Below are 26,400 nucleotides of genomic sequence, written 5' to 3' on the forward strand. Positions count from 1 at the left end.
GAAGCAGAGGGTAAAGTGAGATCTAAATCACTTTAGATTTAGATTAGTAAGAGTTGATTCACTGATTCAATAATGATTTCCTCAATTCCTGGTTGTCAGGCGTATTGCCGCTGCTAGATAATCGCTAGTGCCTGACGTCTGTTAAGGGAGTTGAATCCGTGAGTAATCGCTGCGCAATGTGATGAGTGCTACTATAGAAGCGTGTGGACCAGACACAGTGTGGACCAAGTGATCACCTGAACCTGCAGGGTCAGAGAGTTTGAACTGAGTTTTAAGATGGCCTGAGCCAAGGAGTGGAGAGATGAAGCAACATGTCCAACTCAAAGAAGCACAAGAGTTTGATATGATATGGAGCCCAGGATGGCTGGTGCCAATTAAGCAGGGAACTAAGAGAATCAGCTGTCATTCTAGTGGAAAGAGTGTGTTTGGAACACTGAAACTGGACTCAAAGAATCTTCAAACTAGGAAATTGTCCTAAAAGTCTAGGCCTGAACTAGAGAGAAAAGAGAGGTTGAGGGGATAACCTTGATGTTCAGAGAGAAAAGAGTACAAGGCAACATATAATGAAGTGCTGAAGTTTTGGTTCAAATGATAGAAGCCAAGGGCAGTTTAAAGTGAATCTTTGAGAGTCAGTAATTCTGGAAACTATATTCTGTAAATGTTTTGTGATGCCTTTTTAAAATTGAGGTCTTCCTCTGGCTTATACAAAGTATATTTTAGCTTAGTGTTTTAAATTTTCATTGTTTACATTATCTCCCCATTTAATGGACAAAATACTTATAGTAAAGAGACTGGCCCTGTCAAAACAGTGAGGTAGCACTACATACATATGAGAATGGCAAAAATCTAGAACTCTGTCAACACCAAATGCTAGTAAGGAACTCTCATTCATTGTTGGTAGGAATGCAAACTAGTACAGCCACTTAGGAAGACGGGTTGGCAGTCTCTTATACGTTTACCATAGGATCTAGCAATCACACTTCTAGTATTTACCCAAATGAATTGAAAATTTATGTCCACACAAAAACCTTCACATACGTGTTACTGCCAAAACTTGGAAGCATCCATTGTGTCCTTCAGTAGATGAATGAACAAATAAACAGATATACCCAGACCCTGGACTATGATTTAGCACTCCAAACAAATGAGCTATCAAGCCATGAAAAGACACGGAGCAATCTTAACATATATTACCAAGTGAAAGAAGCCAGTCTGAAAGGCCTCATACTGTAGGATTCCAACCATATGGCATTCTGGAAAAGGCAAAACTATGCAGACAGTACAAAGGTTGGTATTGCCAGGGGTTGTGTGGAGAGTGGGATGAACAGGTGGAACACAGGGCATTGAAGGGTGGTGAAACTACTTTCGTGTGACACTGTAATGATGGATACGTGACATTATACTCTTTGTGCAAAGCCATAGCATGGATAACACCTAGAGTGGTGAACCCTAATGTAAACTGTGGACTTTGGGTGATAAGGACGGGTCAGTGCAGGTTCGTCCATTCTAACAAGTGTAGCACTCTGGTGGGAGATATTGAGAGTGAGGAAGGCTATGCCTGTGTTGGGGCAGGATGTTAATGGGAAATCTGTACCTTCCTCTGCATTTTATCTGAACTGAAACTGCTCTTGGACCGAGGAGCCTGGCGGGCTACAGTCCATGGGGTTGCAAAGAGTCAGACATGGCTTAGCGATTAAACAGCAACAACAAAACTGCTTTTAAAAATTCTCTCACTTATAAAAAAAAAAAACAATAGATCGGATTGTGGTTATCAGAGGCAGAGGGTGGGAAGGAGGGGGTATTCGATGAAGACAGTCAAAAGGTACAAACGTCCAGTTATAAAATAAATAAGTACTAGGGGTCTAATGTACAGCATGATAAGTATATTAACCCTGCTGTACTTTATATGTGAAAGATGTTAAGAGCCTGAATCCTAAGAGTTTTCATTACAAGGAAAAAAATTTACTTCCTTAATTTTGTATGAGATGATGGATGTTTACTAAACATATTATGATCATCACTTCATGATATATATTAGTCAAATCATTGTGCCATACACCTTAAGCTTATACAGTATTACATGCCAATTATACCTCAATAAAACTAGAGGAAGAAGCTGTGTCTTAAAAAAAAAAAAAGACTAGCTCTGATACTTACTAGCTGTGTGAACAATAAACTAGCCTAGCAACTAATGTAAACTAGTTGACTTACCAAAGCATCAAAAAATAGAACTTTTCATACTACTTTATATAAAGTAGATGAACAATAAGGACCCACTATATAGCATGGGGAACTCAATATCCTGTAAAAGTATATGAGAAAAGCATCTGAAAAAGAATGGATATATGTATAACTGAATCACTTATACTATATATGTACACATGTAACTAACAAAGCATTGTAAATCAACTATACTCCAATGTAAAATAAAAATAAAGTTTTAAAAAGCAGAACTTCTAATTTTTCACAGGGTTTTGATCCTCTAAAAGGGAAAATATATATTGAAACACCCTATTTTTTATTTTTTAAGTGTAGTTGATTTATAATTGTCTCACGAGTACAACATAGTGATCCAGTGTTTTTATAGATTATACTCCATTTAAAGCTCTTTTAGAAATCAGTGAAGTAAAATGGACCAGAATGGGCAAATTTAACTCAGATGACCATTATAACTGCTACGGTGGGCAAGAATCCCTTAGAAGAAATGGAGTAGCCCTCATAGTCAACAAAAGAGTCCAAAGTGCAGTATGTGGGTGCAGTCTCAAAAATGACAGAATGATCTCGGTTTGTTTCCAAGGCAAACCATTCGATATCACAGTAATCCAAATCTATGCCCCAACCACTAATCCCGAAGAAGCTGAAGCTGAATGATTCTATGATGACCTGCAAGACCTTCCAGAACTAACACCAAAAAAAGATGTCCTTTTTATCATAGGGGACTGGAATGCAAAAGTAGGAAGTGAAGAGATACATGGCAAGTTCGATATTGGAGTACAAAATGAAGCAGGGCAAAGGCTAACAGAGTTTTGCCAAGAGAACGCACTGGTCATAGCAAACACCCTCTTGCAACAACACAAGAGACAGCTCTACACACAGACATCACCAAGTGGTCAATACTGAAATCAGGTTGATGATACTGTTTGTAGCCAAAGATGGAGAAGTTCTATGCAGTCAGCAAAAACAAGACCAGGAGTTGATTATGGCTCAGATCATCAGCTCCTTATTGCAAAATTTCAGGCTCAAACTGAAGCAAGTAGGGAAAACTATTAGGCCATTCAGGTATGACCTAAATCAAATTCCTTATGATTATACAGTGGAAGTGACAAATAGATTCAAGGGATTAGATCTGATAGACCGAGTGCCTGATGAACTATGGACAGAGGTTCGTGACATTGTACAGGAGGCTGTGATCAATACCAGCCCCAATAAGAAGAACTGCAACAAGGCAAAATGCAACAAGGTCTGAGGAGGCCTTACAAATAGCTGAGAAAAGAAGAGAAGCAAAATGCAAAGAAGAAAGGGAAAGATATACCCAATTGAATGCAGAGTTCCAGAGAAAAGCAAGGAGAGATAAGAAAGGTTTATTAAGTGAAAAATACAAAGAAATAGAGGGGAAAGAATAGAGTGGGAAAGAGTAGAGATCTCTTCAAGAAAATTGGAGATACCAAGTGAACATTTCATGCAAAGAGGGGCTCAATAAAGGAGAGAAATGGCAAGGACCTAAAAAAAAGAGATTAAGAAGAAATGGCAAGAACACACAGAACAAACTGTACAAAAACAGGTCTTAATGACCCAGATAACCACAATGGTATGGTCACTGACCTAGAACCAGACATCCTGGAGTGTGAAGTCAATTGGGCCTTAGGAAGCATTAGTATGAACCAAGCTAGTGGAGGTGATGGAATTCTAGCCGAGCTATTTCAAATCCTAAACGATGATGCTGTGAAAGTGCTGCACTCAATATGCCAGCAAATTGGGAAAACTCAGCAGTGGCCACAGGACTGGAAAAGGTCAGTTTTCATTCCAATCTCACAGAAAGGCAATGCCAAAGGATGTTTAAGTTACCATACAATTGTACTCATTTCACATGCTAGCAAGATTATGTTCAAAATCCTTCAAGCTAAGTTTGGGCAGTATGTGAACTGAGAACTTACAAGCTGGATTTAGAAAAAGCAGAGGAACCACCAATCAAATTTCCAACCTCCATTGAATCATGGAAAAAGCAAGGGAATTTTTAAAAGCATCTACAGTTCTGCTTCATTGACTAGGCTAGAGCCTTTGATTGTGTAGATCCCAACAAACTGTGGAAAATTCTTAAAGAGATGAGAATACCAGACTAACTTATCTGCCTCGTGAGAAAACTATATGCAGGACAAGAAGTAAGTTAGAACCAGACATAGAACAACAGACTGGTTCAAAACTGTAAAAGGAGTATGTCAAGGCTGTATATCATCAGCCCACTTATTTAACTTACATGCAGAGTACATCACGCACATGCCAGGGTGGATGGCAAGCTGGAAACAAGATTTCTGGGAGAAATATCAACAACCTCAGATATGCAGATGATATCACTCTCATGGTAGACAGCAAAGAGAAACGAAACAGCTTCTTGATGAAGGTGAAAGAGAAGAGTGAAAAGCTGGCTTAAAACTTAACACTAAAAAAAGGAAGATCATGACATCCTGTCCCATCACTTCATGGCGAATAGTTGGGGAAAAAGTGGAAACGGTGACAGATTTTATTTTCTTGGGCTCCTAAATTACTATGTAAGGTGACTGTGGCCACAAAATTAAAAGACACTTGCTCTTTGGAAGAAAAGCTATGACAAACCTAGACAGCGTATTAAAAAACAGAGACATCACTTTGCCCACAAAGGTCTGTATAGTCAAAGCTATAGTATAGATGTGAGAATAGGACCATAAAGAAGGCTGAGCATCAAAGAATTGATGCTTTCAAAATATGATGCTGGAGAAGACTCTTGAGAGTCCCTTGGACTGCAAGGAGATCAAACCAGTCAATCCTAAAGGAAACCAACCCTGAATATTCATTGGAAGGACTGATGTTGAAGCTGAGGCTCCATACTTTGGCCACCTGATGCGAAGAGCTACCTCACTGGAAAAGACCGTGATGCTGGGAAAGATTGAGGGCAGGAGGAGAAGGGGACGACAGAGGATAAGATGGCTGGATGGCATCTCTGACTCAATGGACATGAGTTTGAGCAAACTCAGGAGATAGTGAAGGACAGGGAAGGCTGGCGTGATGCAGTTTATGGGGTCACAAAGAGTCGGACACAACTTAGCAACTGAACAATAACCAAGTTCTTATAACACACTGGCTCTCTTTCCCGCTTTGTGCAATATGTACTCACAGCGTGTTTATTTCATAGGTAGTGGTTTGTCTCTCTTAATCCCCATTTGGCCCCGCTCCACCGTTTCCCTCTCCCTCCTGGTAACCACTTGTGTGCTCTCTTTATCTGTGAGTCTGTTTCTCTTTTGTTATATATTCATTATATTTGTTTGTTTTGTTTTTACATGAAAACTCTTTAAAATCTTCCACATAATATAATGGGTTATTAGTATAAGAATTTTAAATTAGAAAAAGTAAATCATTTGGAGTATGCATAGGACATTCCATTTGCATAGAATTTTACAGATTTATTTCTTTGGCGTTTCTCCCTATTATTAAAATAAACATCCTAATTTACTGTGATACAAAATTCTCTTTCTTAAAAACACATTTAAATCTCAAGAGTTGAGAAATTTCCAAATAACTTAGTTTAAAAGACTTGTCCAAGGAAAACAAATAAAAACTACCATCACTCACAAATGATATATTTTATGCACAGAGGTCACTAACAATATGCCCCTGTGTAAGTTACATAGATATTAATGGGGTCTAATGTTTCATTATAATCTTAAAAGCTGTGTTCTTTCTGCAGAGACTCGTTTTGCATATTAAACATCACAATGGAGTATTACTCAGCCATTAAAAAGAATACATTTGAATCAGTTCTAATGAGGTGGATGAAACTGGAGCCTATTATACAGAGTGAAGTAAGCCAGAAAGAAAAACACCAATACTGTATACTAATGCATATATATGCAATTTAGAAAGATGGTAATAATAACCCTGTATACGAGACAGCAAAAGAGACACTGATGTATAGAACAGTCTTTTGGACTCTGTGGGAGAGGGTGGGATGATGTGGGAGAATGGCATTGAAACATGTATAATATCATATATGAAACGAGTCGCCAGTCCAGGTTCGATGCACGATACTGGATGCTTGGGGCTGGTGCACTGGGATGACCCAGAGGGATGGTACGGGGAGGGAGGAGGGAGGAGGGTTCAGGATGGGGAACACGTGTATACCTGTGGTGGACTCAACATGTGCCATGTTGATATATGGCAAAACCAATACGATATTGTAACGTTAAAAAATTAAATTAAATTAAAATAAAATAAAACCTCAAAATACATAAATAAACATGTAAGGATAATCCTTAGTTCCAAATGAATTTTGTTCTCTCCCATTTTTCTATTAAAATATTAGGCTCCCTCCACAGTCAAAATTTTCTCAGTTTTGATAGAACCATGAGTACAAGAAATGCTTTAGTTTCCTCTTAACTTTGCAAGAAGGGCAAATGTGATGCAACTTATAGCTTTTTGGTCTGAGGAACACGAGGCAGAGATGAGACTAGAAGATGAATGGCAAGCTAGAGAATGACTACCCATCTAAGTGGGCCATGTGCTAGACAACTGTTGCTATACAATGAGACTGCGAGTCAGTATTCATAGAATGTCTGGGTTGGTTTTTTCCCATGTAAATCCATGAATCCACATTTGATGCAAGTTTTTCTAATTTTAAACATGAGCAACGAATTCAAAAATTTGTTAACACTGTGGTTCATATTAAGCCTCCAACTTGTCAATTGACAGTCTCTGGAATATATTGTACTTTAGACTCTGGGATTTTGAATGAGAAAATCTGCACCTTAGTTCTGTCTTTTCTACTTACTAAACTCAGTAAAAAGTTGGGCAAGCAGTCTTGTTCAACTACACTAGAGAGTTGTCAAAAAAATTTCTTCATCAGGTTGCCTACTTTTCTCAATATTTTGTTATAAAATTTTTCAAACATAAAGAAATTTAAAGAATGCTATAATGAACACCCATATACTTGCCATCTAGATTCTGGCTTCAACATTTTACTGTACTTCCTCTTCAATCTATCCAGTCACCAATACATCTTCCTTTTAGAATTAGTTTCAAAGTTGTTGAGGACATCAGTGTACCTCCGTCATTGGATTTGTTTTGAGGAATAAATGGAATGATGCACAGAAAGCATCAAGTACAACATTTAGCACCTAGGTAAACAGAGTCATAGTAGCCTCCTTCCTGCCATCTGTTTATTATCTACAGCTTGAATGTCATTGGTCCCACTGAGAGTATGTGATTTATACTGGGGGGGAGGGGGAATAAAAGATATTGTTTATAATAACTTTTTTGTCAAAAATCCTATTAACCCCTACCTTCAAAAACGTATCTAGAACCTGGATTTCTGGTATCAGCCAATGGAAAGTATCCCCATTCCTAATTCTCCCTTTTATGTAGAAAAGCAAAAACAACTTTAGACATAATCAAACAAACAAACATAAAAACACTCTAAAAAGCTGGACAAAGGACTCCTCTGGTGGTCCAGTGGTTAAGAATCCACCTGCAAATGCAGGGGACATGGGTTCGATCCCTGGTCCAGGAAGATCCTACCTGCTGTGGAGCAACTAAGCCCATGAGCCACAGCTGCTGAGCCCACACACTGCAACTGCTGAATGCTCACGCCCTAGGGCCCTAGAGTCCACGTGCTGCAGAGCTTCCCATGCTCTGCAACAAGGGAAACCACCACCATGAGAAGCCTGCGTATACAATGAAGAAAGAGTAGCCCCTGCTCGCTGCAGCCTAGAGAAAACCTGCTTGCAGCAACAGAGACCCAGCACAGCCATAAATAAAGAAATATATTTTTTTAAGTTGGAAAGATGTCAGGCTGGCTCAAAGAGGAATGACACTCATGTGAGTTATCTGGATTTTCTTTCTGCATCCCGTATATCCTGGATGGGCCACAGAAGGTTATACCCTGAAACCGCCACTACATATAGATTAAAAAGCCTCAAGAAAAGCCTGCTCCCTGTAACCAAAGGACTGTGGAAAGAGTAGACTAATAGAACAGGGAAGTTTTGGGCAGTGGGGTCCTACTCTAGCCAGATAACAAAGAAAAAGTCGTTCACTCACCATTGGGTACCAGTAGACCATGTGGATAGCTGGACTCCTGACCCCACCAGAGACAACTGGGATACACAATTATGAGATGGCCCCTCATTTCTTCCACTGGGTTGGTGTCAGGGGGCCAAAGAAGAGCTGAACTTCCATTCCCATCCTGCAACTAAAAGGCAGAATCAGATGGTATGAGGTGTTGTTAGTTGATACTCCACTTTCAGTGGGAAGCTGAACTTGCATCTTTACCCAGCAGCTGAAAGAGCTGGAATGATAGTAGCTTTCTGTTCCCTTAATCCTGGTATTGGCAGGGCCCTGCCGGGAGCTGAATTTCTACCCCTGGGCAGTGGCAACAGATAGGAGGAGGGAGAAGGAAGCAGCACTTGTTGGCAAACCACTTTACCTACCTACCAGGGGAGTGTCCATGGGGCTCGACGCGGGTGGGGAGGGCTGAACTTCTAGCCCCTCTCAGAGGCAGAACAAGTTGGTTCAAGGTAGTACTGGTCAACATGCCACTTTCTCTCCATCTTTGGTGTCAGTGGGTCCAGAAGGACCTGAGCCTCTACCCCACCAAGTGGCAGGCAGGTAGAATGACTAGAATGCAAACTGGTACCCACTCTCCTCTCTGGTGTCGCCAGAGCCATGTGGAGAGCTGAATACCCATCCCACTTGGATCTGCTAAACAAATCTACAACCTGGAAAAGACTAAAATGAGATATAATCCAGTGCCTCACAACATAACACCCAAAATGTACAGTATACAATAAAAGATCACTTATACCAAAAACCAGGATAACCTCAACTTGAATGAAGAAAGACAAAAGATAGCAACATTGAGGTACTAATAACACAGATGTTGGAATTTTCTGTCAAGGATTTTAAAGCAGCCATCATGCTTCAATGAGCAATTACAAATACACTTGAAATCAATTTTTTTTAAGAAATAGAAAGTCTCAGCAAAGGAATAAAAGATATAAAGAAAAACCAAATAGAATGTTGAAGCTTTTTTTAAAATTAATTTATTTTCAGTTCAGTTCAGTCGCTCAGTCGTGTCCGACTCTTTCTGACCCCATGAATTGCAGCATGCCAGGCCTCCCTGTCCATCACCAACTCCCGGAGTTCACTCAGACTCACGTCCATCGAGTCAGTGATGCCATCCAGCCATCTCATCCTCTGTTGTCCCCTTCTCCTCCTGCCCCCAATCCCTCCCAGCATCAGAGTCGTTTCCAATGAGTCGACTCTTCGCATGAGGTGGCCAAAGTACTGGAGTTTCAGCTTTAGCATCATTCCTTCCAAAGAAATCCCAGGGCTGATCTCCTTCAGAATGGACTGGTTGGATCTCCTTGCAGTCCAAGGGACTCTCAAGAGTCTTCTCCAACACCACAGTTCAAAAACGTCAATTCTTCGGCGCTCAGCCTTCTTCACAGTCCAACTCTCACATCCATACATGACCACTGGAAAAACCATAGCCTTGACTAGATGGACCTTTGTTGGCAAAGTAATGTCTCTGCTTTTCAATATGCTATCTAGGTTGGTCATAACCTTCCTTCCAAGGAGTAAGCATCTTTTAATTTCATGGCTGCAACCACCATTTGCAGTGATTTTGGAGCCCCCAAAAATAAAGTCTGACACTGTTTCCACTGTTTCCCCATCTATTTCCCATGAAGTGATGGGACCGGATGCCATGATCTTCGTTTTCTGAACTTTGAGCTTTAGGCCAACTTTTTCACTCTCCTCTTTCACTTTCATCAAGAGGCTTTTGAGTTCCTCTTCACTTTCTGCCATAAGGGTGGTGTCATCTGCGTATCTGAGGTTATTGATATTTCTCCCGGCAATCTTGATTCCAGCTTGTGCTTCCTCCAGCCCACCGTTTCTCATGATGTACTCTGCATAGAAGTTAAATAAGCAGGATGACAATATACAGCCTTGACGTACTCCTTTTCCTATTTGGAACCAGTCTGTTGTTCAATCTGAACAGGAAAAGAAAACAGACTAGAAATGTATCCACTGTCCACCACCTCCTCTAATACCACTCTCGCCCACGGCACTATTATATTTTGCCTAAATATAACAAAATCCACCGAACCTGTCTTCTTTAGTCTTTGCCTCTCATATGTACTTTATACCAAAATAATCGTTTAAAATGTAAATCAGATCAGGTAATTTTTCCCAGTGGGTCCCTGTTTCTCTCAGAGTAAAAATCAAAGTTTTAAAATGGTCTATGGGACCCTTCAGGATTTATCCCCTGTTGCCTATCTGCCTGTGGGAGTCAAAATTCTGAAATGGCCCCATGATCTCCACCTTCTGGTGTTGCTCCCACAGTTAAGTTTCCTTACATGGAAAAGGGACTTTGCAAATGTAATTAAGGTTACTAAGCAGTTGATCTTAAGGTGAAGAATCATCTGGGTGCTTCAAACCTAATCACACAGACCTTGGAAAAGCAGAGAGTTAAATCCAGCCAGCTGCTGAAGAACAAACCAGAGAGCTTCCCAAAAAGGAAAGGATTCAGTGTACCATTTCTGACTTGAAGTTTAGAGAGGACCACATGAGAAGGAAAAGGGGTGGCCTCTAGAAGCTGATAGAGACTCCCAACTGGTAGCCAGCAAGGAAACAGGACCTCAGTCTTTGTTATGGCTAATTTTGTATGTCAACTTGACTGGGTCACAGGGTGCCCAGATAATTAAACCTTACTCCAAGTGTGTCTGTGAGGATGTTTCTGGATGAGACTATCATTTGTATCAGTGTACTGAGTAAAGCTGATTGTCCTCTCTCATATGAGTAGCCCCATCCAACACAATGAAGGCCTGAATAAAACCAAAGACAAAGTAAGAGAGAATTTACTCTTTCTTTCTGCCTTTGATCTGGGGCATTGCTTTTCTCCTAACTTTGGACTCAAACTTGAGCTGGAAGTTATACCATCAGCTCTCCTGGGTCTCCAGCTTGCTGACTATAGATCCTGGAGCTTCTCATCATTCATGGCTCCATCAGTCAATTCCTTATAACAAAATACTGAGTTGGCCAAAAAAAGGTTCATTTGGATTTTTTCCATAAAGTCTTACAGAAATAACTGAACGAACTCTTTTGGCCAACCCAATATATGTAAAACAGTCCTACAAGTACAAGATACTGAATTCTGCCAACAAGCTAACTTGAATATGGATCTGGCTTTTTCCCCAGAGTATCCCAATAAAGTTTGTCCTGTCTGACACTTTGATAACAACCTTATGAAATCCTAGGCAGACAACCTAGACGAGGCCACCCCAACTTCTGACCTACAAGACTGTGAGATAATAGTGGGTGTTTGTGGTAATTTGTCACCACCAAGTTTGTGGTAATTTGTTACTCATCAATAGAAAACTAGTCCACTGACGTCATCTTTTACCCATTCTCCTTCCCTTGTTCACTCATTCAGCCACATGGCCTCCTAGCTTTTCCTTGACAACACCAAGCACCTTCCCATATCAGGGCCTCTGTCCCTGCTAGCTGGAATGTCTCCTTTAGATAGCATGATGAGATTCCTCACCTCTTCAGTTTTTCCTCAACTGTCACCTTTTCAGTAAATCCTGAGCAAGCTCATCCCTGCAAGCACCTGTCCTTGCACTCCTCCACTTTTTCTTTTTCCCAAAATATGTACTGCTTTCTAACATACCCTATAGGAAACTGACTTATTGCATGTTATCGCGTATAAGTAGTCTACACCCACCAGAATGAACTAACTCTATGTCAAGTTACTTCTTAATACATAGCATTGTTACATATCACTTATAGTCCAAGCTCTAGTGTGCATTGTACACCTTTCTTCAAATAAGGGTAAATATAGCTATAATGCATCTCTTTATGCAAGGAAATGTGATAGCAAATAAAAAAAGTCTGTGTAGTCATTATTATGATGACCTAAATATCATATAATATTCCTTATGTGTAGAATCTTAAAAAAATGCTACAGATGAACTTATTTGCAAAGCAAAAAGAGAGTCATAGATTGAGAGAACAAACTTAGGTTACCAAGGAGGGTGAAAGAGGGTTGGGATGAATTGGGAGATTGGGATAGACATAAAATCACTGCTATGTATAAAACAGATAACTAATTAAAAAACTCATGTATAGTGCAGGAAACTCTACTCAATGCTCTGTGGTGACCTCAGTGGGAAGGATATGGATATACAGAGAGTGGATATGCATACACAAAGAGGAATTAAAGATCCTCTTGATGAGGGTGAAAGAGGAAAGTGAACAAGCTGACTTAAAATTCAACATTCAAAAAAACGAAGATCATGGAATCCAGTCCTTTCACTTCATGGCCAATAGATGGAGAAAAGTGGAAAAATAGTGACAGTCTTTATTTTCTTGGACTCCAGAATCACCGCAAACAGTGACTGAAGCCACAAAATTAAAAGACACTTGTTCTTTGGAAGAAAAGCTATGACAAACCTAGACAGCATATTAAAAAGCAGAGATGTCACTTTGCCGACAAAAGTCTGTCTAGTCAAAGCTATGGTTTTTCCAGTAGTCATGTATGGATGTGAGAGTTGGACCATAAAGAAGGCTGAGAGCAAAAGAATTGATGCTTTTGAACAGTGGTGTTGGAGAAGACTCTTGAGAGTCCCTTGGACTGCAAGGAGATCAAATCAGGCAATCCTAAAGGAACTCAACCCTGAATATTCATTGGAAGGACTGATGCTAAAGCTGAAGCTCCAATACTTTAGCCACCTGATGCAAAGAGCTGCTTCACTGGAAAAGATCCTGATGCTGGGAAAGATTGAGGGCAGGAGGAGAAGGGGGTGGCAGAAGATGAGATGACTGGATGGCATTACTGATTCAATGGACATGAGTTGGAGTATATTCCAGAAGATAGTGAAGGACCGGGAAGCCTGGCATGCTGCAGTCCATGGGGTCACAAAGAGTTGGTCATGGCTTAGCCACTGAACTACAACAATACGTTTATGTATAACTGATTCACTTTATTGCACAGCAGAAACTAACATAACATTGTAAAGCAGCGATACTCCAATAAAAAATTAATTTAAAAAAATAAAAATATATTGGACTTTTTTGTCATTCTTACATCATTAAGAGTAGGAAAATAGAAGAGAAACATTTCATAATTGGAACTGAGATATTTGAAAGAGAAGGGTAGGTGATATTTAAAAAAGATCTTGGTCAAATCTGAAGCTTGCAGGATAACATTTTTTGAAACTACTGATACGAGATAATTCGACTAGATGCTTTCTTAGAACCCTTGCAATTCTGTGTTCCATAATTTTTCAACCTCTAAACAATCTCAATGAACTGTTGGCTTAAGATTTGATCTCTCATCCTTTTACTGATGACCCTCAAATCTGCCTTTGCAGTCCTCTCTGAGAATCTAAACTCCTATCCTTTGTCTCTAACTGCTTCACACATCTCCACAAGGATGTCCGACTAGTACCTGGAATTAAGCATGTCAACATCATACTCATGCTTGTACCCTGGATTCCACCCACACTCTCTCCCCTTTTTGCAAGTACTTATATACAATGCAGGAGACCTGGGTTCCATCCCTGGGTCCAGAAGATCCGCTGGAAAAGGAAATGGCAATCCACTCCAGTACTATTGTCTGGAAAATCCCATGGACAGAGGAGCCTGGTAGGCTACAGTCCATGGAGTCGCAAAGAGTCGGATACGACTGAGCGACTTCACTTTCACTTTCATATATTCTTCCTTCCTCCTCCAATACCCAAAACAACCTCTGTTCCTGCCTTCAAATGACCCCTTTCATGTTGCCGGTTCTTTTCATCATCACTGCCCTCCCTCCTAGGCAGCCTGTCACTTCCTTAAACCTGGATTCCTTGGTCAATATCCTCAGTAGTTTTCCTGTCTCCCATCATATCTGTGCTTCCAACTCCATCAATCCTACATGTGGCCATTTGTAATCTTCCTAACATTGATTTAAATAGTATTCCTGCCTCAAAAATCTTCCAGTGAGTCCCCACTGCCTCCAGAGTAAATTTTAATTAAACAAAAAACAAGCCCACAGGCTGTCATGTAATATAGTTCATCGTCTGGCCTATTCAGTCTAGTCTCTTGTCCCCCAAATTCTCTTCCTCTTTTTGGATACATCCATCCTATTGAATACTGCTGCAGTAGTGCTCAGTACAATAACAGATGTTATAAACAAAGGAAAATTGGAAGTAAAGCTAGTTTAAGGAAATGTTTTGGAATTAGGGATAAATTTGCATGTATATTGCCATTTGTTACAGTGAGGAATTCAGACGTCTGCCCTGATATTAGCATATTTTTGATATGCAAATTTGTCATAATTGGAGAAGCCATTTTCATAGGTACTAAGTAAGAGCGATGTAAATCTTGACTGGGCCACCCTATGGACGTGATTCTCCGCTTGTTTCTGCAGGGAGCCCCGCAAGGTGGTCCTGCATAAAGGCTCCACTGGCCTGGGCTTCAACATCGTGGGCGGAGAAGACGGAGAAGGTATTTTTGTCTCCTTCATTCTGGCTGGTGGACCAGCAGACCTGAGCGGGGAGCTCCAGAGAGGAGACCAGATCCTATCTGTGAGTATTGCTCCTTAATCTTTATTCCCTCCATGTCTGACACCATCTGAGAGAAAGTCCCTTCCAGTTATAACTCCAAAAGCACCTTCATTCCAAAGGAAATACGGAAGAAAGCATTACGGCTTCAGGTGCACGTCGCAATTTAAATGGCATTCAGGTTTGAGGCGCGTTACTTCCTTCAGAATCAGGTAGAGGTGCTAGTGTTTTCATTTAGATTTTCTGAGACGTATTTGTATCCAGTAGAACATTGAGAAGCATGAATTTTTTTTCAATATATTATTTATTTTTCAAAGTGCTAAATTTCTTTCAAAATCCATCATTATACTCTAAAAACTGCATCTTCATGATGCATGGAGTTTGTTGCATGGAACTGTTTAAGAATAATGTGGGGGCTTCCCCCATGGCTCAGTGGGAAAGAATCTGCCTGCCAGTGCAGGAGACACAGGTTCAATCCCTGTTCTGGGAAGATCCCAGATGTCACAAAGCAACTAAGCCCGTGTGCCACACCTATTCAGCCTGTGCTCTCGAGCCCAGAAGCCACAACTACTGAAGTCCACATGCCCTAGATGCCCCACAGCAAGAGAAGCCACCACAGTGAGAAGCCCACACACCACAGCCAGGGAGTGGCCCCCACTCGCCACAGCTAGAGAAACGCCTGAGCAGCAACAAAGACTCAACGTAGCCAAAAATACAAATAATTTTTTAAAAATGAATAATGTGTAAAATAGTGCTACATACAATTTGCTGATGTTGCTAAGTGGTAGCACATCACCATTTACCTCAATACAAAAATTACTAGCAACGAGTTAGCAAGGATTTATGCACCAGCCATATTAGAAAAGTAATTACTTTATAAAAGTAACTTATATTCTCACAGTCACCGTGAAAGGTAAATCACCATGTCCAGATGAAAAGAATATGGTTCAGAGAGGTTAAATGACTTGTCAAAGTTCACCTAACTAGGGATTTCCCTGGTGGTCCAGTGGTTAAGATTCTGTGCTTCCACTGCAGTGGACATGAGGTCAGTCCCTGGTCAGAGAAATAAGATCCTGCAAGCCATGTAGCATGGAGGAAAAAAAGTGCACCTAACTAGAGAGTCAGAATAAATATTCAGTCTTAATATCCATCACCTACCTCCTCTTACTCGCCTTCCTTCCTTTCATCTTGCTTTCCCCACTCCTCTCTTCTCCAAGCCATTTCTTCTCTTTGAATATCTATTGATGCTTCTTTCTATTACATCAAGCTACCTCCTTGGGATAAATTCTATGATAAGTAGTTAAATCCACTATGAGTGTTCATGTCCACTCTGCAGTTTTGGCAATCATGCAAATAATAACAGAGAATTACATAAAGAGCCCAGTTTTATGGCTATGGTTATGCTGCTGCTGCTAAGTCGCTTCAGTCGTGTCTGACTCTGTGTGACCCCATAGACGGCAGCCCACCGGGCTCCCCTGTCCCTGGGATTCACCAGGCAAGAACACTGGAGTGGGCTGCCATTTCCTTCTCCAATGTATGAAAGTGAAAAGTGAAGTCATTCAGTCATGTCCGACTCTTAGCGACCCCACAGACTGCAGCCCACCAGGCTCCTCCATCCATGGGATTTTCCAGACAAGAGTAGTGGAGTGGGGTGCCATTGCTTTCTCCGGCTATGGTTATGATTCATAACTAAATAAAGCATTTAGTTTGTGGTTTTCATTGTGCCCTTTGGAAAATTCTTCTTTGCTGTATAGCTATGATATATAACTAGAATTTTCCAAGTGACCTAATATTTGTTAACCATCACTCCAACTCCCACACCCTGCACACGTGATTTACCTATAGGATGCAGTCAGTTGACCTGAGCAGTGTCCAGTGGTCTGCATGCTTGACCCTCCCTTTTGTATGTCTGTGGTTCTCCCACACATAGAGGTTCCTGCTCACTCAGCAACTATCAGATGTCTAGAAGGACTGAGTATGGAAGAATTAGGGTAAGGTCCCGTGCCAGGCCCTTGTTCTATCGCCTATCATCACCCCTTCAACTACTCCCCCCGACCTACTTCTTCTATACTTAAATGACATATAAGATAGAACTTAACATTTCTCCAAAGAAGACATACAGATAGCTGATAAACACATGAAAAGATATTCAGCATCACTCATTACCAGAGAAATGTAAAATCAAAACTACAATGAGATGTCACCTCACACTGGTCAGAAGGGCCATGATCAAAAACTCTACAAATAATAAATGCTGGAGAGGATGTGGAGAAAAGGGAACCCTCTTGTACCATTGGTGGGAATGTAAATTGGTGCAGCCATTGTGAACAGTGTAGAGATTCCTTAAAAACTAGGAATAAATCTATCATATGACCCAGCAACCCACTACTGTGCATATACCCTGAGAAACCAGTTTTAAAAGACATGTACTCCAATGTTCATTGCAGCACTATTTACAGTAGCCAGGACCTGGAAGCAACCCAGATGTCCATTGAGAGGTAAATGGATAAAGAAGCTGTGGAACCTATATACAATGGAATATTGGTGGTGCTTTAGTCACTAAGTCATGTCCAACTCTTTTTCCGACTCTTACAAATTGATGGACTGTAGCCCACCAGAGTCCTCTGTCCATGGGATTTCCCAGGCAGATATACTGGAGTGGGTGGCCATTTCCTTCTCCAAGGGATCTTACTGACCCAGGAATCGAATCTGGGTCTCTTGCATTGCAGGCAGATTCTTTACTGACAGCTACGAGGGAAGCAGGAAGCCCAGTGGAATATTACTCAGCCATTAAAAAGAATGAATTTGAGTCAGTTCTAGGGAGGTGGATGAACCTAAAGCCTGTTATACAGAGTGAAGTCAAAAAGAGAAAGACAAATATATACTTTTTTTAATGCATTTTTATGAAATACAGAAAACTGGTACTGATGAACCTATTTGCAAGGCAGGAACAGAGACACAGAGAGAGAACAGACTTATGGACACAGCAGGGGAAGCAGAAGGTGGGACAAATTGAGAAAGTAGCACTGAAACATATGTAATACCATTTGTAAAATAGATAGCCAGTGGGAATTTCCTGTATGACGCAGGGAACTCAACCAGGCGTTCTGTGACAACCCAGAGGGGTGGGATGGGGTGTGGGGAGGTTCAAGAGAGACGGGACATATGTATGCCCATGGTTGATTCATGTTGATGTACAGCAGAAAGCAACACGACATTGTGTAGTAATTATCCTCCAATTAAAAATTTAAAAAAGAAAATTTTAGACAAGATATAACTTTAAAATTCTATAAGCTCTTAAACCTCATTGCCCGTGTTTATTTACATGTTTATCTTTCTCTACTAAGTTACCAAAAGCTCTCTGAAAGCAAACTCTGTATCTTGTATGATTTTGTATCCTCAACATTTAGCACAGTGCCTGGTACCTAGCCATCTCTCAAAAATTATTTATTGATGAAAAAGTATTAAATAAAAATAGTGATGCCTTGAAAAGTCACTAGAGCCTGGGAGACTGACTCTGAAATTCTTTCTAGGACATACTTACATATCTTCCTCATCCTGGCAGAAAATCTGTAGACTGGGGGACCACTCTGTCATTTCAGTACAATCAGCGTTCCCATTGTCAAAGCACTTTCCCAGACACAAAGCACTTTCACATGCATCGATTCTAGGGACCAATGTTATTATTTCTCTCAATTTCCACATCAGGGAAAGAGGATTCAGAATGGCTAAATGATTTGTCTATAGCTCCACAGCTCCTCACTCTGACGTGGGACTCAAAAGCAGCTCCCTTGACCCCAGATCAGTGTTCTTTCTCCTCACGGCACAATCTCTCTTCGAAACCTTGACAATGATCTCAGTGTATACAGCCTTCTTTGTACACATTGCTTGGTGTGCACAGCACACTCAGAAGCACACAGAACCACAGTGAGTGAGTGAAAGTCGCTCAGTCGTGTTCAATTCTTTGTGGCCCCATGGACTATACAGTCCATGGAATTCTCCAGGCCAGAATACTGAAGTGGGTAGCCATTCCCTTCTCCAGAGGCTCTTCCCAACCCAGGGATCGAACCCAGGTCTCCTGCATTGCAGGAGCCACCAGCTGAGCCACCAGGGAAGCCCAAGATTACCAGAGCAGGTAGCCTATCCCTTCTCCAGGGGATCTTCCCAACCCAGGGATCGAACCCAGGTCTCCTGCATTGCAGGTGGATTCTTTACCAGCTGAGCTAGCAGGGAAGCCCACACAAAACTATAAGGAACTAATATTTACATGGAGCTTTTGAGTCAGTCACAGGTGTAGCTAACGTAATCTTATAACAACTCTAGCCTTATTATGTTCACTTGAAGTATGAATAAACTGAGGCACAGAGATGATATTATTGACTTTTTAACTCTGTTTAAGAAATCCCCTAAGCTATGGGTTTTATTTGTTTAATCTCTAGGCAGGTGGTGGGAAAAGGAACGAGATAATAACCTTGTTATGGCTCAACAAAGAAAACTCCCAAGTATTTCTGCTTCCAGAAGTAGATTAATCCATTTAAATATTATTGCCAGGACCACAGAGTAAGCATGGCAACAAATCAGAATTATAGTCTTCTTAGAGATTTCAATTCATAGTACATAACAGCAATGTCTGAAGTTCAAATATCATATTCTTTTTTATGTAAAACATTTGCAAAGATAGTTTAACAATGAAAATACCATTCATTTTTTACAGTTGGAAAGGAAAAGGAATTCTTTTCAGCTTGTGAAAATTTATATAAACTGTGGCTATAAATTGGCTAGTATAAAGGTTCAGTATTGGAATTTCATTGTTTAACACTACAAGGAAGAAATAAACAGGCTTGAGAAACTCACACGTTATTACAATATGGAAAGAAAACTGACAGAATTATTAGCAATGGAATATGGAGGATAATATTTTGCACCTACAGCTTCCACTGGACATGTAAAGACAAGCTATACCTTCCTAGAAGACAAAAGAACAAAAACCCTAAATAAAAATTCAATGCATAGATTTCTAAGTCATGTAAGATTTATTTGCAAGTAAGTCATGCTAAAAATAGCATAGTACATTTAGAGAGGAGAAATAGCATCCCTGGGGAAGAGAGCCGAAGGGTAGATCTCTGCTCTCGATTGATCTTCATCAAGAAGGGACTTATATAACAGACAACTACCTTGCTAATCAGGGATGCAATATCCATTTCTATTTTCCTGAATTATTCTCCCACACAGACTGCAGACTCTTCTAAGACAATTTGTTTTATTAATGGCTTACTATGTGTCAGGTTCTGTACCAGGAAATGAAATCTCAAAGATGAGTGAGAATAATAGATCTCAAAATGCTCACTGCCCAAAGCAGATACAGCTGTCTTCCATATCCTCGGAAGATTTGTTCCAGGACAACCTGTCAACAGCAAAATCCGCTAAGCTCAAGTCCCTTGTATAAAATGGCATAGTACATTGAATACAGTCGGCCCTCCGCATCAGCGGGTTTTGCATCCATGCATTCAACCAACTGGGCTTCCCTTGTGGTTCAGCGGTAGAGAATCCACCTGCCAATGCAGGAGGCATGGGTTTGATCCCTGGGTCAGGAAGACCCCCTGGAGAAGGAAATGGCAACCAGCTCCAGTATTCTTGCCTGGGAAATCACATGGACAGAGAACCACGGGGTCACAAAGAATCGGACACAACTGAGCAACTAAACAATTCAGCCAACTGCAAATCCAAGGCCAACCATGTATCAATGTATCTAATGTGTGTGAGCACACACAGAGAGGTGGCATACTGAGGAAAGAGAAGAGAAAGCACTTAGAACAGAGCATGTCACGTTGTAAGTACTTAACACTATTACTACCAACCACTGTACCTTATGAATATGTGTCATACAGTATAGTGAAAGTTGCTCAGTCATGTCTGACTCTGTGACTCCATGGACTGTAGCCTGCCAGGCTCCTCTGTCCACAGGGATTCTCCAGGCAGGAATACTGGAGTGGGTAGCCATGCCCTTCTCTGGGGGATCTTCCTGACCCAGGGATCAAACCCAGGTCTCCTTCATTGCAAGTGGATTCTTTACCATCTGAGCCAGCAGGGAAACCCAAGAATATGTGTAATATTTTTTGTGTGTCAGATCACTGTATCGGAGGAAAGCCTCTTTTCGATAGTTTGAGCAATTCCTTCTTTGGGGCAGGTGTTAGAATGGATGCTGCTGCTGCTGCTGCTAAGTCACTTCAGTCGTGTCCGACTCTGTGTGACCCCGTAGACAGCAGCCCACCAGGCTCCCCCTTCCCTGGGATTCTCCAGGCAAGAACACTGGAGTGGGTTGCCATTTCCTTCTCCAATGCATACAAGTGAAAAGTGAAAGTGAAGTCACTCAGTCGTGTCCAACTTGCAGCAACCCCAGGGACTGCAGCCTACCAGGCTCCTCCATCCATGGGATTTTCCAGGCAAGAGTACTGGAGTGGGGTGCCATTGCCTTTTCTGTAGAATAGATGAGCATTTCTCAACATGAGTTCACGGGACTCTGGAAGAGCGGGATTGTATTGGGTTTCTCCTGAGAGAAAGGGTTCCCTAATGACCAGTTTCCTTCACTGAAGACCTTTTCAGAAACCGTTTACCAGCGCGTATTGGGAACCTCTTTATGCTATGCTATACTAAGTCGCTTCAGTCGTGTCCGACTCTGTGCGACCCCATGGACTGTAGCCCACCAGGCTCCTCCATGCATGGGATTTTCCAGGCAAGAGTACTGGAGGGGAACCTCCTTAGAGACCAATAAAATATATTGCTTTTCCCAAACGTATTTGACCACCAAACCATTACTTAAGGAGCACCTCACAGGATATCAGTAATGGGAAATGTTTGAGCAGATATGTATATAGTTTCAATAATCAACTATTTTGTGACAAGGTAGTCATATGTGCATGCTAAGTCACTTCAGTCATGTCTAACTCTTTGTGATCCCATAGACTGTAGCCTGCCAGGCTCCTCTGTCCATGGGATTCTCCAGGCAAGGATACTGGAGTGGGTTGCCGTGCCCTCCGCCAGGGGATCTTCCCCACTCAGGGATCGAACCCAGGTCTCTCACATCTCCTGCATTGGCAGGCGGATTCTTAACCATTAGCGCCAGCGGGTGCCTATAAAGAAAAAAAAACTAGCTGTTGACTATGTTTTAAGATTACGGGCGCCATCTAGTGTCCTTACATTGTCTAAACACTTTGCAAGCTGAAGACGGAGGATTCCCAAGCTCCATTGCAGGAATTTATCCTGCGCTTCCTCCTCCCCGCCAGAACTAAGTAGTTAAGATGCTGAAGGAAATCATCTCCTCAGGCTGCATTCCATACACATATTGTGAGTGATCTTCTCTCTCTAATTTCTCCTTTATATTTTCTATCTCTCCAGGATTTATTATAGAAAGGCTTATCCAATAATCGAACCATCTTCTTGAGGTTTTTTGTGGTGGAGAATTTAGGGCATTCAGCATGCAATCATGTTAACTAGTGCAGTAGCCTCCTCAGGCATTCTTTCTGCAGAGGGAAAGACAGAAATGCCTCTGTTATTGTTTGTTTCAGTGCTTTGTTATGAAAAAATATATATGTGGAGCAGAGCACACAGAAGCAATACTCTATAAAGAGGCTCTTTCCTATCTCACCAAGCAATTTTAGTTTGTTCAATCCTCAGGAGTCTAAAAGCGATCAACCTAGCTGACCCCACCAACTCCAAAGCTCACTCTTGATGGACGTGAAGTGTTTAACTCACTGTTCCAAGATCCGTGGTTGGGAATAAAAGTGAAATGTGGCAGCTGTTGTCCTGAAAGTAGAATAGGTTGTTGTGAATTTTCAAACTGAAATTGCATGGTGGATTTAGGAAGAGTGAAAAAAGAGTCACAGCTCACCTGGGCATTGCGTTAATGCTTAGGTTTCCTTCCTGTCTTCATGTTTAGAGCCGTGCAGAAGGGAAGGGCTTTGTTTGCTAAATCCTTACTGTCAAGGGACTCAAGTGGAATTCAAGCACGATATACACTCTTCACCATGCAAGGGTACTGATAATGTCACCTTTGTATTTATCAAGTAACAACTCAATTCCTTCCAGTATTACACCTGAAATCCAGCCCTCCCCCTGCCTCTCACAAAAAAAATAATAAAACTAAAATAAAGTCTCACATTATTTGTGTGGTGCCCTGAAGTGGTCCTCTTAGAAGCTTCCCAGCCCCCTCCCGTCCAGTGACCCTGCCCTATGGGCCGTGTCCTTCCCCTCCAGCTCTGTCCCCAGCCCCAAGGAGGATCCACATTTTCATCATTGGCAGTCCCTGAGGGCTTCCGTTTAAGGGACTGTTTCCCAGTGCATCTGCCTTCCAGAGAGGTTCTGAGGTCCGGGGTGGGGTGCAGAGGTGGGGACAGGCACCATCTCTCAACTCTGAGCTGCACTCACCTTTTTCCAAAAGCACAACAGCTTAAACTAGAAATTTTGCAGAGTCTCCAACATTTAGCTTCCTTCTTCTCATCTTCAACACGAGGAGTCCCCAAACCCCGATAAAAGCCCCGCCCTTCCCTCAGAGACAAGCCTCAGTCCCAGCTGTGGTTATCCTGGCCTCGGATGGGGTTTGTCTGCTTTTGTTTCCTGGTTGAGCTCTGCCTGCTCCACCTCCCCAAACAAAAGTGCAACAAGGTAATGTTTCTGAAAAAAGACTTTTTACCTTAGCCCTGACCAGTTAACTTCAGGTTTCTGGCCCAGAACCCACACGATGGCTGCCTCCCCAGGCCTCTGTGCCTGTTGCAGGCATTGCTGTCTTCGCTGACCCCCGCTCTGTCTAGATTCACCGACTCTTCAGGCTCTGGCTTTGTTTCTCAATTTTGGAGCCCCTCAGGCATCTCCCCACCTTACTGGACTTGTCTGCCTGCCGAACTCAGAACACACACTTTCCTTGCTCAGTTGTTGTTCAGTTGCTAAGTTATGTCTGACTCTTTGACCTCATGGACTGCAGCATGCTAGGCTCCTCTGTCCACCACTATCTCCCAGAGTTTGCTGAGATTCACGTCCACTGAGGCAATGATGCTACCTAACCATCTCATCCTCTGACTTCTTGCTCAGGGACCCCCTCCCCGCCGCACCCCCCGCCCTCAAATAAAAAGCACTGTGGCCAGTGAGCAGACTTTCCCTCTGCCTCAGCGTCAGAGCCCACCATCCAGGCTGACCCCCAGCCCACCCACCAGAGCCTAGGGATTCAGCGGGGCCCAGCTCTGCCCTAGGAATCCTTTTCTCCTACCGACTGTCTGGACACACATACATCCCTCATCACATACAAATTCCAGACTTTAAGAAGAGTGAGCCTTTCAAAAAGCATTTCTGATCATGTCGTTTTTCCCCTTTTCTTAAACTTTCAATGGCTTTCTGTTGTTCTTAAGATAAAATTCAAAATTCTTGTTGTGTCCTACAAGGTTTCACAGGGTCTGGCCCCAGCCTGCCTTACTGGCCTCGTCCCTGCTCTCAATTTCACCCTGGACACCCTGGCTTTTGCTTTCCCTCAGTCATGTGTAAAATATTTAGCAACGTGGCATCACCCACAGGATGAAGGACTACAGCGCCATAGCTGCCACTGTGGGAGATGCGGTCTCCCAGGACCCACAGTGTGGGTCACCCGAGAGGGCTCAGAAGAGCTTTTCTCTACTGACAAGGTGAGGTGTTTCTGTGCTGTAACAAAAGGAATGGCCAAACCGATGGGTGTGCAACTTCCTCCATGGGCCTGTGCATGTACTGAATTTTCTCTGTAAAGGCTCTTAGAGTGAACCCAAGCCTTCTATTACCCAAAAGGGGTAAGCCATGGATTGCCCCAGACTCTGCTTAAGAAGCACCCCTATTGTCTGACATAGAATATGGCTGGTAATACCTGTCAAATGAATAAATTCCGTATACTTTGTGGGCATAGTAAGAAAGCAAAAGTAACATGCTATTTTTTGGTACATCCCTTAAACACTGCTTATTCAATACCATTAACACACTATATACATATATATATGGTGATGGTGGTGTTAGTAGCTCACTTGTGTCCAACTCTTTGCGATCCCATGGAGTGTAGCCCGCCAGGATCCTCTGTCCATTGAATTTTCCAGGCAAGAATACTAGAGTGGGAACCATTCCCTTCTCCAGGGATCTTCCTGACTCAGGAATCAAACCTGGGTCTCCTGCCTTGCAGGCAGATTCTTCACCATCTGAGACACCAGAAAAGCCCATCTCTCTATATATATATGTGTGTGTGTGTGTGTGTGTGTGTGTATCTCACTACTTGAAGACCTGCTGCAAAAATAGTACATGGGGAAACATGTAAAATCAGACCTCTAATAGATAACCCACAGGACAACCACTCAAGGACTCAATGTTAAGCAGCTTTCAAAAGTTTGAAATTCAGTTTAGTGATACCAATTCCAGCTTTTATCAAAGTGATATTTCTACATGTGTGTTCCACCTAATACCAGATCTGTGAAACACTCCATGAAAAAGAAAAAAGGTTCATAATCAAATAAAAGATCTGAGAAGTTCTACAGCAAATAAAGAAATGCTGCTGCTGCTGCTGCTGCTGCTGCTAAGTCGCTTCAGTCGTGTCCGACTCTGTGCGACCCCAGAGACGGCAGCCCACCAGGCTCCCCCGTCCCTGGGATTCTCCAAGCAAGAACACTGGAGTGGGGTGCCATTGCCTTCTCCAAAAGAATCCTTACTTAACTAAAGAATCTTTTCCTCCCCTGGAATATAAATTACTATGTAACTGGAAATACTTTTAGAAATTCAGCCTTAAACTAATCTCTGGGAATACTCATGCAGGTGTTTTATTTGGGAGAAGTAACATTTTCACATTAAAATATTATTTGCAGAACTCAGGGGATGGAGTGGGATGCAAACCAAAAATCTAAGATGGAGTAATTATTCCTATCCATCTAGAAAGTGAAAGTGAAAGTTGTTCAGTCGTGTCTGACTCTTTGAGACCCCATGGACTATACAGTCCATGGAATTCTCCAGGCCAGGATACTGGAGTAGGTAGCCTTTCCCTTCTCCAGTGGATCTTCCCAACCCAGGGATTGAACCCAGGTCTCCCCCATTGCAGGCAGATTCTTTACCAGCTGAGCCACAAGGGAAGCCCCATGCATCTGGAAAGATCTCCCTCAAACAACAGGGGAAATCAGAGGGGGCCCCATGGAGCATTAGATGAAGGAAGTTCTTACATACATCTTACATACATACATAATTTATTAGCCTATTTGCCAAAAACCAATCCATAGACATTTCCTAAGCATCCACTAAGCAGCAGAAACTACTAGACCAAAAAATATGTGTGCTCTTAGCAAATGTATAGCCTCTCAAGGGAAGACCAACACATAAACAGATTATTTCCAGAAGAAGAAAAAAAACATGAAAAGTATAAAGGATAAATTCTGGGGACCACATGGACACAAAGGAGAGGCTGTCATTAGCCCAGCGTGGGGTGTGGGAAGGCTTCTGGAGGAAAAGCTCCCTGACAAACACGACTCCAGGAAAGCAGGAAGTGTGGAAAATTAGGAATAAAATGCTTAATATTTTTGACTATTTGCTTAGCACCAAGTATTGTGCTGAAATCACATGATGATTT

The 26,400-nt window shown here is 41.9% G+C and overlaps 1 protein-coding gene across 14 annotated transcripts in view; it reads left to right on the plus strand.

Moving 5' to 3' along the window:
* DLG2 (discs large MAGUK scaffold protein 2) overlaps positions 1–26,400 on the plus strand; it is a 2,332,068-nt gene that overhangs the window by 1,897,206 nt on the left and 408,462 nt on the right. For all 14 annotated transcript variants that reach the window (XM_070783335.1, XM_070783336.1, XM_070783337.1 and 11 more), the window contains one exon: positions 14,657–14,813. In XM_070783335.1, coding sequence (XP_070639436.1) covers positions 14,657–14,813 — 157 coding nt within the window. The remainder of the gene's footprint in view (positions 1–14,656; positions 14,814–26,400) is intronic.

The sequence above is a fragment of the Bos indicus genome, chromosome 29 (genome assembly GCF_029378745.1).
Source record: "Bos indicus isolate NIAB-ARS_2022 breed Sahiwal x Tharparkar chromosome 29, NIAB-ARS_B.indTharparkar_mat_pri_1.0, whole genome shotgun sequence".
Classification (NCBI taxonomy): Eukaryota; Metazoa; Chordata; class Mammalia; order Artiodactyla; family Bovidae; genus Bos; species Bos indicus.